This window comes from Coccinella septempunctata, chromosome X (genome assembly GCF_907165205.1).
Source record: "Coccinella septempunctata chromosome X, icCocSept1.1, whole genome shotgun sequence".
Lineage (NCBI taxonomy): Eukaryota > Metazoa > Arthropoda > Insecta > Coleoptera > Coccinellidae > Coccinella > Coccinella septempunctata.
In genome coordinates this window covers 11,697,719-11,711,022 of record NC_058198.1, presented here as the reverse complement: position 1 = coordinate 11,711,022, position 13,304 = coordinate 11,697,719, and the positions used below count along the sequence as shown (strand labels likewise).

General features: G+C 34.0%; 1 protein-coding gene across 2 annotated transcripts in view; it reads left to right on the top strand.

Moving 5' to 3' along the window:
- LOC123321563 overlaps positions 1 to 13,304 on the top strand; it is a 28,251-nt gene that overhangs the window by 5,599 nt on the left and 9,348 nt on the right. For both annotated transcript variants that reach the window (XM_044909228.1, XM_044909227.1), the window contains exon 2: positions 600 to 1,142. In XM_044909228.1, the coding sequence (XP_044765163.1) occupies positions 600 to 1,142 (543 nt within the window). The remainder of the gene's footprint in view (positions 1 to 599; positions 1,143 to 13,304) is intronic.

The window sequence follows — 13,304 nt, the reverse complement described above, 5'->3', positions numbered from 1 at the left end:
AGAGTTATGGCTATCGCAAATTTAGGTCAATGTTCATGAATCACCCCGTATCTTCGAAACTAATAGCCTTAGGATACAAAACAAGCAAGTTTTCTGAAAGACCTGCATTTACCATTAGGCTATGGCCAACGACTCATGAAACACCCTATATATACACCCCTGGGTTACCCTAAATACATGCAAAACCAATTCAGTAACAAGGGTGTTCCATAAGAAATGGACATTAAAGTAAAGATATTGGGCATTCTGACTAAAATGCAGACGAAATTTTCATCCATAGAAAAGTTATCTTTTTTATAATAATTTGAATGATTTCTCCTTAGCACATTGTGTTTCTGATTACCACGGTCAAAAATACATTAACCCATAGATTTTCCTTTATTTTCGGATCGGTTTTGTTCTCTGATAGGTGCTTGAATTAATGAAGTAGTATTGAACCAAAAATAAAACACCAAAAACTGTTGAACTACTAGCTAGATGACAGACTTAACCAATACCAAAACCAAGTTTAGAAAAGTTTCAAGACGCACTCACAATAAACTCCAATGCAAAAACATTAATAGACTCCTCCGTTTTGAAATTCAATTTATTATTTCCAGAAACTTTGACGAGAATTTTAAGGAACAAGTATCCAGCCCAAGATCCAACAGATATCCTCTATCCAGAATATTCGGATGCCTCTTCTAACCTGTCAGAACAAAGAAATATCACGCAGCTAGAAGAATTTCCCCATCATGACTTCAACGCTTCCTCAGAAGAAATCAATCGCACTACACAAATCAACCTAGAGATACCCGCAGTTTTGGAGTACGATGAAGAAACTAACAGCAGCGAAATACAAGAGTTGGATAGGGTGGTTCATTCGAAATTATTCACCACATTACTCAATCTCGAGGAAGACTACAACATGAGCTTCGACAAGATGGCGAAGATATTCGTGAATGAAAATGTAGAGAACAATCTCGAGAAGAAAAGAAGAAGAAAAGAGAGGAATGAGAAAACAATGGATGTTTACGCTGACCTAGAAGACGATTTAGTTGAGTCTGAATTCGTCAAGCAAGAGGTCAAATATAAGTCGCTTGGTATAGAGCCCCTAGCTCTGATTGTTATACCAGAAGTGCATACAAAACATGAAGCTAGAGGTAAGTGACACATAATATGATTTCATCTCTCAAACCTCTTCAGAAGAAATCGAAATGAAAATGAACAAACCTCGCGTTTGTAAGAATTACTGATCTTCCTGATATTTTCTTTTGGTGAAATAAAACCTGAAGTTGAAACAAGAGTAAATAGAAGGTATATGCAGTTTTCTGGGAACTTCTTTTAGGTTTCCTGTACCAATATACGAAACACAAGGAAAAAAAATATAACGCTGTTATATGCAAAAATTATTCCTGCGTTAGACGTTAAACACTATTCAATAAAGAAGTTCACGGCATGCAGACAAATATTAAATTCTTCTTTTTTCCTATACCATTTTTTCCGATTCGGCCTGATAAAAAGATACAGATATTTCAAATTTTCATAATGAGCTGTGTCACTCCTGGAAAACAAAATCTTTGACACTACACATCTGCTCATCTTTTAAACAAATTAGAATACAGCAAAGTACACAATTTTGCAAATATCAGAAATATTTTTTTTTTTATGAATATCAAATTACTCGAAAACGCCGCATTTTACGAGAAAATATGAAGAATACTCATATTTCACAAAACGTTCAAATTTTCATTAGGTAGCGTCCAACTTAGTTTCAAGAGTTGGGTTCTTTGAATTTCTGATATTTTTATGGTACGTTATGGTCATAATGAGAAAACTGGAGGACGTAGGTGATATCTTGTACATATACATCAAATAAATGAAAAACTATATTCCGAAATTCATTTCATTCGATAAAAGCGTTTGTGAGTAGAACTAAAAATAATTTTTTTTTATGGTTTCTCAACAGCCTGTATCTCTGAAACCAAGCCAATTCGGAAGAAATGGTAAGGAAAAATAATATTTCTTTCTACCTCAAGAATCTACTGTTAAAATATCTGTACGAGTCAAAGACTCACCCTGTATAGGATTCACTCAACAAATAATTAAATAAATTCTTTAGGGTTTTCACCTCCAGTCTCTGAAAGACAGTCAATTAAGAAATTGAAATAATCAATTGGTCTTGCGTACATGTTTGCACTAATTTGTCAGGAGCAAATCATATGGAAAAAATTGTTGCCTGACAATGAACGAAAAATGGAACATTTTGGTAAAACTGCGTTTCGGAATCCTCAGATCAGACTTCTTCATCAGACGAATTCTTAGAAATAAACTACAATTCTGAAGATTTTTAAGAATTCGTCTGATGAAGGTGTCTATTATAGACTCCGAAACGTTACGAAGTCTTACCAAAAAGTTCCTTTTTTCAGTTCAGTGTCAGGAAACAATTTTTTCCATCTGATTTGCTCCTGACAAATTAGTGCAAGAATTTACACAGGAGCAAATCGATCATTTCAATTTTTTAATTGATTTTGTTTTAGAGACTGGGAGTGAAAACTCTAAAGAGTTTCAGAAGATGCAGAGTTCCTCCAGATTGAATTTCAATCGGTTTCTGAAATAATAAACTGAAAATTTTCAGAAATATTCTCTTAAAAAATTGATGTAATTGAATTGAAAAGAGAATTATATGATTTTCATTAACATATGAGTTGTTCAACCACGATATCACAGTAGCATATGTATATCTAATTCTATTTTCAGTGTTCGGAATATTTTTCCTGGCATTTTTGAAAGAATCAGAAAAATTGAAATTTCTTTAAAGTTCTACTATCTTGTGTAACAAATTGAACCAACTAAAATGTTCAATTCATATTCCATAATTTTTCCCTTCAAGAGAACAGGGTTTGTCACTCAAATTTTTATATTATGTATTCCAATCCATCATTATAGGATTACCTTACCGTTTGTTTAACATATGTGCTCGGCCTTTTAAACTCCAGGTATATCTCTATTTTTAGATTTTCTCTATTGCCGTGACTTTCCGTCTATATAAGGTTTTCCACATTATTTACAGGGTACCACACGAATTCCGTATTTTTGGAGGGAATTGAAATTCAAGTTTGGGATGTCGCAGTTAAATGTTCAAAGGCGTCACTATAGGTACATTGTTATAACTATTTAGAGGGGGACAACAGGGATATCGAAAACAGTTAAAAATATAGGTTAGCTTGAATTACAAAAAAATTGCGTTATTAAAGGATGCGTGTATTGTTGTAAATAGTTCCAAAATATTTGGAATTTTCTGGAGTGAATTAATTTTTTCTTTAAAATGTTTGTTTTTTTGAATATCAATCATTTACTTGATAGATATTCCTTTCATCGATTGAAACAAATTTGTTATTTATTCCATTTCAATGATTCACTTCAAAAAAGTCTAATTTTTGCAAAATTATTAAGATAAGAAATATACTAACTGGCTTCATAAAACATGAAAGGTTAAAAAAAGTAATGCAATTTTTAACGAATTAAGAAGCCGGAAATGATTGCAATCACCTATAAAAAATAATGTGTGGAACTTCAAATGAAAATTCCAATGTTTCAAATGGTCTGTATCATGAATGAATATCATTAAAACCTAGAAATACGGATTTACAAAATTTAAAAATTTTGTACGAAAACAAAATTCTTTTTTCCGATTCATTCTGGAATACTATTGAAATAATTTCATTTTCCAACCAGAGCAGTATACATACAGTAGATGAAAATAGGCAATAAATATTTTCAGCATGTCGGCAGAATCATCAGTTTCATTTGAGTTGTTCCGATTGTAAAATTTTTCCAACATTATATCGAAATTTCAAGAGTAGAATCTAAGGATGAGGGGAGGGGCAAAATAATTGAATAAGTGAACAATTTGTTGAATATTTATTAAAGCTTGATTGTTTGCTTTTCTTTCCGCCTTCTATTATTGGAAATATGTATATTGATAATTGAGTGGTATCAGTCGATAAATTCATATATGTAGTAGGCGATGATTGCATTCGTTGGTACACTGCCCAATAATAATTTAGGTACCAATTTAATGACAATTCTTATCGTTGAAAAATGATGAATTTATTCTTTACTCTAAAGGTCTTACGGCATAATTTTTTCGGTGAGAGTGAAAAATTAATGAACAATAATGAATAAAGTAAAAAAAATAATTTTTCTCACAAATCAATGAAGAATTTCAAATTTTTGAGGTAATATTACATCGCGAAAATAAATGAGGAATACAGAAGGGCAAATTTAAATACCTGCTCATAAACATTCCTCAAAAATCAATGAACAATTTCGATTATTTGTTTTGAACTCATGGTAAGAAGTGAGTTTTGAAGAAGAAAAATTCAATTTAATCTTTAAATAGTTCTCAAAAAATGAACGAGTTTTTATCACTACACAGAGTTTCGTTTCACGTACCTCTGCCAGAATATCGAGCGCTCATGTGTCAATTCTTCATTTTGCAACACTTGTCTATCCTTGATCTCAATGTCGTTCAACTGTAATATCCTTATCACAATTTTTTCACTTTAATCTTCTTAAAATAATAATAATTCTATTAGGTGTGTTTGTTATGATTGTACGTCAACATTATGTTGTGTAATCAAGGAATAACCTTTAAGGAAAGTATGACGACAGCGCATGTTTTAGTGAAACACGTGTGTAGAGCGCATGAATATATGACCAGCTGTATAATAACCCCACATACCTACTAATGCGGGACTTTCTAGTCCGTTATTTAACAAGTGAAAGGCCAGAGCATCCATATCAGGATTTTATCACAGAGTTATCAATGTACGACTATCTCACCGGGGAAATTATCCTGAAAAAATTTGTGTAGGAAGAAAATTCTATAATTTGTAGATCGCTACATCTGAGGGTCCTCTCGAATTTCAAAGTTAGTTGTTCCAAACCTAGATGGCCACAGTCACACATTGTAAAAATTAATGAACCCTTAGTAAAATCGATTCATTAATTGTATTGAATCGATGTGAACATTGAAGTTATAAGAAATTAATACCAAGATTTGCAACATAATCCAATTACTCCATGATTTCTCCAATGGAAGCCACTGCCACTAAAACATCATAAATTTCTTTCACTACGCCAATATATGTATATATCATATTAATACATATTAAAGTAGTATTTTCGTCATAATATTCATTTATGAATTGTTGAATGGTATTGTCCGGTATTTATGAAGTTTGATTCATATTTTTCCTACGAATTGAACTGATAAGCTACTTATCATTCAACACTTATACATCCAATAAGGAAATAAATAAATTTCATGATAGCCGTTATCTTTTGATTTATTAATTTACGTATTTTGGTGGATAGAAAAATATTTACGCAAGCAATTATTCGATGAGTAGACGAACAACAATATTCTCACCAACAAAATAATTAGGCAACTCTTATGTCGTTGCACGTTTTTTTCTTGGGAATTACAAAGATGGCTCTCAGGGTGTTTATGAATTTCAAAATGCGATTTTGTGGTCAAAATTAAAAGGGATTTTTCATATAACGTTTTTACACCAAATTTATGAACAGCCTGTATAATCATTTCTTAACCGTGTGTAGAAAAAACAATCACTCTGCATCTCACCAACTAAGTGTGAAAAAAGATATTGTTAAAACGCTCCTTGACAGAGATGATCCAGTGATCTGATGTCATATATAATATGTATATATAATATAAGATATTATATAAATTTCGGGGACATCCGAGTCAATTTCTGAATGGAACATAATAGGTAATAAATTCAGGTAAAAATCTTCGAAAAACCAATCACCAAGAATAAAACCAAAAGAATCATTTAAAACAACAACTCAATTCATTGTACGTTATGTTCGCGATGGAAAAACATAAAAATTGAATTAGAAATCATTAATACCAATCATTACGATTATTATTGCTAGTTCATTATGAAGAGAAGACATTCCAAATAGAACATCATGTATGTTCAACATACGGTTATCTCAAGATTGATTGGAATGAAACGAAGATATTGCTGACGGAACCTGAGGTCTTGAAGAGAAATTGAAGAGTCCACATTTTGTTGAATGAAGTAGAATAATTTTGCTGGAATATCATTTATCAAATTTGGCCAATATTGAATTGGTGTGGCCGAAAGTTGATGAAAATCCATAAGTGAACTTGAAACAGATTATACGATTTTCACAAAATGACACGTGTTTCGCTATCTTGTAGTGATATCGAATTCATTTGTTCGCCCGTCCGAGCGTTTTTTCCATCTCAAAGATCCAAATTCGGCGTGTGAAAGTTATTGATGGAAAACCGAGACACTCTGTATAATAATAAAGCGATGAAAAAAAATACACTCATGCAGGAAATTGAATTGCCTTTCCAACAAGGTGCTGCTTGACCCCTTTTCCCTATTCAAAAATGAGAGTTGTGCGGCTAGAGGGGGTAGTGATATCAAACTCATTTGAACACCCTTACTTGTCCCCCTTTGAACAAAATTTTACCTGTCTGGGCGTTTTTTCGTTATTCCATCCAAAGCTCAAAATTCGGGGTGGAAAGTTATGAATGACCCACCCTGTATAAGCCCTCAATATTTATGTTCAGGTTGTCCGCATCGCACTTTTCGATTTCCGATAAGAAAAACACTTCTTCTTTTGATTTTTATAATAATGAACTATAAATTGCATTGCAATATCCTTTTTATGTTTTTCAGAGAATTTAACGCTCTACAAAAAAGGTCTGATGTTATTTCTCGATAAATGAACTCAAAAAGTTATTCAAGGTGAAAGTACAATCTACCCCTAATTCAGCCGATTTTTTCATAATACTATCAAATTTATAAGTTTACAGGCTTTGAAACGAACTGAAAGTTTAGTTCTAAATTCTAAGAGTTTCAAAAAAATGATTCCAATTGAACAGTTGATGCTAATTTTCAAAAACCAGAATTTTCAAAAGAGTTAACTGTCATTGATAATTCGTTTTAATTAAGTACCCCGTCTATCTTTATTATATAAGAGATATTCAATGGTAAACAGTCTTCAGAGGTCTAATTTATATTTTGTGAAATGTTTTGGTTTCATTTTTTCTAAAAACATAATTTTTTGGCAAATCATTAAGAAAAATGGCTGAATTGAGGGTAAATTAAACTTTGACCTTGAATATCTTTCGACTGAGTCCATTTATCGAGAAACGACATCACATCTTTTTTGTAGAGCGTTAAATTCTCAGAAAAACATAGAAAGGATATTTTAATGAAGTTTATCGTTCATAAGTAAAAAGAATCAGAAGAAAGAGAAATTTTTTTCCTGTGTTTATCTTGTGTATAAAAAAGTACAGTCAGAACTCAATTAACATGTTTCAGCGTTTTAAATCCAAGTTATTTTTTGAGAAACTATAAATTCAATCTTATTTCTGTTTTTTCTGACAATCAGAATACAAAAAACGAACATATTATAGTGGGATTTCATTTTCCGCAAGCTTTCTCATGGGCCCACACATGGTATTTGTTTCTTTTTGAAAAACAGAAAAACGGATATGTTGGATGGGGTTGCGGCTAAGGGGTTGAAGAAAACCACTCAATTTTATTGCCAGAAAATAGGGGAAATTATAAATCAATTGACAGGTTTTTATTTTGAATTATTAATTGAAGAAAAATTAACTTTATCCCACATCCACACTCATGCCCCACCTTGTATAGTGTATATATTTCCCACAAGTTGTCACAGAAAATAAATTGAATAATTGAAATCAGGCGATTCAACGTAGATGACAAACTACCGATTCAATTGCTGAGCTTTTCCGGAACAGGAATCTGTGTACAGGGTGGGCAAAATTCGTTGTCTACTGAGGTGATCTCGAGAAGTATAAGAGCTAGAAGAAAACGGATGAAACAATTCCGAGTTCTATTTCAGAGAAACAGAGAATGGTGAAAACCGTAGCCTCCTACAATTCTTCTTTTTTGAGTTACATTAGCAAAAAATGGGATTTTGTCGACTTCGAAAAGTGCTCATACCGTATTTTTGTTTGAAGTTACAGATCTGAAACTTGAACCTTTTGCAGCCAACTGACGAGCTCAAGATTTTTTTCCATTTCGAATCATTAGGCGAACTTTCTTTTTTTTAAATGCAAACTTTTATTGAAATTGACATTTTTGAATTGAAAATAAACTTTTGTCAGTAGATTCTACGTATAAAAGTGCCTAAGAAGGTTCAAGTTTTAGATCTGTAACTTCAAATACGGAAAAGTTATGAGGACTTTTCGACGTCGTCAAAATCTCAGTTTTTGCTAATAACTCAAAAACAAAGAATCGTAGGACGCTAAGGTTTCCACCGTATGTTTATTTGAAAAAGAGCTAGGAAATATGTCATCCATATTCTTGTAGCTCTTATAGTTCTCGAGATCCCCACAGTAGACAACAAATTTTGCCCACCCTGTACAGTATCGAACTAAGTAAATATCTTCAAAACAAAAAAGTCGATATTCATAAAACTTTCAGCCCCTACTTCCGGTTTCACTGGATATTTAAATGAAACATCCTGTATATTTCTGAAGAGTTTAATTAATTGATACCTATTTCAATTCCGCTTATACTAACCTTAGTGAAAATAATTTGGGAAAACGAGAATTGAATCACTACTGTTTAAGAGTATGTAAATTCATTTAGTTTGGACCAATAGGAAAGAAAACGTTAACATATGTTGTAGGAAAAATAAACGAGTACTAACTGGTAGGTAACTGTTGCCAAATTTATTGACAGTAATGAATTGTACGATTATGAATTGGATACATTTAAGTGAAAAATCATCATCATAAATGATGTTCGGTAGTGTTAGAAGTCTTGAAAAAGTGTGTAATATTTCTAATGATTTGCAAACTGAAAGAAACCCCATATAACGTTCAACGGTTTCTAAAAACGTTAGATCGTTTCAAAACAACTGGGATGGTCAAATATTTTTCAAGAAACCGCTGACAGCAAAGAATGAAACTATCAGAAATAACACTGTATTTGATTCAAATTCCTACAACAATAATCTGTAGGGAAGTGTGAACTGTGATTTATAAGATTGTCTCTACTCAACTTAGTATGCACGGATTTAAAACAAGGTCTTTTTAAATTCGAAAAATTATTAAGATAGTAGATACGGCTAAACCGAAGGTACAGTAGTTTACAAAGAACACAGCACCTTTTGTTTTAGATATTTACTTGGTTCTACTTTTTAATCCAACCCTGTATGAGTTCGATGAGAACAATTATTCATTAGATCAAGTGATTCATACAACCTTGGAACTTGTAGTTTCATAACAGGAACAAATGGTGAGATTAATAATGTATAACGTTTTTATTAGAGTAGTTGATTGATACACCTATTCCCCGTGAAATCCCAGATGCTCTGTGCAAATTTTCACAACGATCAAGATGCATTTTCTGTCAATATATCAGCAGTATACAAAAACATTCCATTCGGAAATCTTACCTGCAATTATATCCACCAAAAGTTTCGTTTTCACACACTTTTCCGAATACAGATCGTTTTTACTAACCCGGAATGCCTTATCGCACTCAAAGCTTAATAGGTACTGGATTTGAGGAATCTAATATTATTTATTTATATAAATAGTATTGGAAGATTGTAAATAAACTTTGGAACTCGAACGCGCATCGTTCGCTGGAGCGTCATGAGAAACTTTTGAGCATCATCAGAATCAACAAACAAAACGTCGGAACATTCACGGTCAAACACCAAATCAATCTAAGTAGGTACCTTAACATACACAGTATGGCCTGACGAGAGTTCAAATTCGGGATTCAGGTGATAAAAACGTAATATTTATGTTTAAAATATGAAGTTTGAAGAATTGGCAATCCGTCTGTTCCGATATTCCTGAACAGTACTGTCAGTATTTCAGAGACGATGCCTATTGGCCCAGTCGTTCGAGTTCTATTGTTATTCAATTGCTGGCCAGTAAAACCAGCAATATCGGAACAGGCCCTACGTATTGAAAAATGGTAGCGTAAACCGGGGTGTAATTAAATTGGAACTCTATTTTTGTTATAATTTAAACAGTTTTCGATATTTATCATTTCTAAGCATTTTAAATCCCATATAATGGTCCTAAAAGTGGAACAAGTGTAAGTAAATTGTTGAAGAAAATCCATTCACCTCACGAAAAAAGAGTGATCAATCTAAGACTGGTTAATGTTCAATATTTCTTTGGAGGGTAGAGAGAAGAAGAAGAAACTTCGGGACTTTTTGGGCCATAAAGTGTCCGCAAAATACTTGAAATAGGCCATCAAAAGTTGTAAATCATATTTCTTTTTGATGAATTGTTTTTATAAGATTGATCACCAAAATCGTCAAATTTAACTTTGGTGAAAATTACTGAAGTTGAATCAATTAATCAATGAAATACTTATTCATCAAGATGTTCCATTATCTTGTATTCGAAAAAGGCGCCAACACAATTTGTCTCTGTCATTACATCTCCTATCCTTATATTTTTTATTGCTCCACAGCGCCACCTGGCCTATTTCAAGTTTTTCGCGGACACTTTTCGTTACACTAGTTTTCCTTCTCTTTACTCTCCATAAATATTTCCTTGGGCAGCACTGTCATGTTGGCAGGATAACTAAATCCCAATCGGTATAGAAATGGAATACACCAGAGATAGTTCAAAGTAAGCGAAAACTGCCCAACCTCAACCTCCATTGGCTTCATAGAAACATTGACTCATCATATACGTACGAAAAATACAAGGTAGCTAAACATCAACATAAGTAATGTGTCAAATATGAAATATGATAAGTTACCTGGTCTAGAAGGCATTCCAGCAGAGATATTCAAAGCCCTGGATGAAGACATTGTCAATAGTCTCCTAACACTATTCCGCAAGATCTGGGAACAAGGAGATGTGTCACAAGACTTCAGAGACGCTTTAGTTATAAACCTTTATAAGAACGAAGGCGATACGTCAAATTGCAACAATTACAAAGGCATATCGTTGCTTAGTGTGGCCGGTAAAATTCTCTCGAAGATTATGGCTAATCATCTGATTCCACTGTTGGAAAGCTATTACCTGAATCCCAGTGCGGCTTTCGACCAAATCGAGGTAGAGTGGACCTAATTTTTACACTGCGGCAGCTGCAAGAGAAGGCCCCTTGCCCCTTGAACAACAATATATAGGATCTTTACAGCCTACATCGATTTAAGTAAGGCCTTCGACTAGGTGAATCGGTGAGCACTATGGAAAATCATGGGACGACTTGGAGTACCAGAAAAATTCTTAACAGTGTGCAAGAGCCTCCATACCAACAACACCGCTAGAATACAGCATAATGGCTCTACAACCGACCATTTCTTAATAAACTATGGAAAAAAAAGCGGCGTGTTTGCGCCTTTACTGCTCAATATTTTCGCCATAGCTGTCTCGATAATTGCTGACATGAGTATGCCTGTAAGAGGTGTTGGAATAAGATTCATATTTGATGGAGACCTATTTAACCTGAAGCGCCTCAGAGCAAAAACCCGTACAAAGTTTATCACGGAACTACAATTTGCAGACGACTGCGCACTTATCGCTAGCAGCTCAGAGGATCTACAGATTATGTTGGACACCTATAAACATATATACGAAGCTTTAGGCCTTAGACTCAATATCAATAAAACCAAAAGCCTTCAAACAGATATCAGCCTGGAGAATGAAACTCTAGAACAGGTCGAGCAGTTCAAATACTTAGGAAGCTTCATAAATACTAGGGCTAACCTAGACACGGAAATACACAACCGTATCAATTCGGCATCATGGGCATACTGGAAGCTAAAGGTCAAAGTGTTTCAAAATCACGACCTCAATCTGATGACTAAGACAGCTGTTTACAAAGCAGTGGTCCTCCTAACGCTTCTTTACGGAAGCGAAAGCTGGACGCCCTACAGGCGACATATTAAACAGCTTTAACAAACGCAACAACGTCATCTAAGAGAGATAATACTTATCAGATGGTTCCACAAAGTTTCGAATGCGGAAGTCTTGAAACGCGCGAGTTGTACAACAATTGAGACTCAAGTAACGAAGGCCCGACTTGTTATGGTAATGAATTATCACAGTCTTGCACGGTAACAACAATGGCTAATAGCAATTTTCTCTTTAATCTTGTTATAACTAAAGTTGAGGTCGAAGAAACCATCAAGGCTCTGAAGAATAAAAAAAGCGTTGGTGTCGACTTTATATCCTCTCAAGTACTAAAGGCATTGAATGAAGTGATAAGTAAGCATTTTGAACATCTGATCAACGTTTCTGTCACATCAGTGAAGTTTCCGAATGTCCTGAAGAAGTCTTTAGTCATTAGTCATTCCTTTATTCAAGAATGGCAACCTCACTAAAATAACGAATTACCACTCTATATCTATTCGAAAAAATTGTTTCAAACAGAATGATGAGTTATCTCAACAGATTCAATATTATAGCTTCTGCACAACATGGTTTCAGAAGCGGTCACTCAACTGAATCAGCGGCAGTGAAGTTTTCGAATCAGTGTATGAATGTTTAGATAGGAACCTACTTGTAACCGGTCTGTTTTTTTATTTATCTTCAGCCTTCAATTCACTATCGTTTGAATTCATACTTGAAAAGTGCTACAATTTGGGGTTCAGGGGTGTCTTTTTTGAGTGGTTTCGTAGTTTTCTCGATGGAAGAACTATGACGATGGAAAAAGGCGATAGTTATTCTCAGAGCTATGACACTGGTCTTGGAGTTCCTCAGGGTTCAATGTTGTGACCTCTTCTCTTCTTTCTGTTCGTGAATTGCTTGCCTGTGTCCTTCGCTTGTTTACTGCCTACTCTTTTTGCTGTTATTTCTGCCGTCAGCATTGAAGAACTTCAAAGGGCCTGTGAGTGCATTTGTTGGGAAATTTGTGAACTGGTGTCGCTCAAACCGTCTGATGGTGAACGTCGATAAGACTGTATGCGTCAATTTTTATTGGAGGAATAATGAAATAACAAACTTCAGTGTTAACTACGGAGATAACTGAATCGCAACATCTGAGTCAAAAGTCAACTAAGTTTCTTGGACTTGTGTAAAAATTTAAGATGGACGACCCATATCGATGCGTTACTAAACAGCTTTTTTTTGCGCCTATATTTCATCTGCAATGATGTAACAAAGAAGCTAATTTTAGGGAGATCGTTAGAGTTTGAAGTAGGAAAGTTTCGCTTCGACTAGACACTCATCCACATTGAACATAATAAACACTCAAGCGGGAAAACCGGTATCCAGAACACACAGAGATGTGGGTAGATTC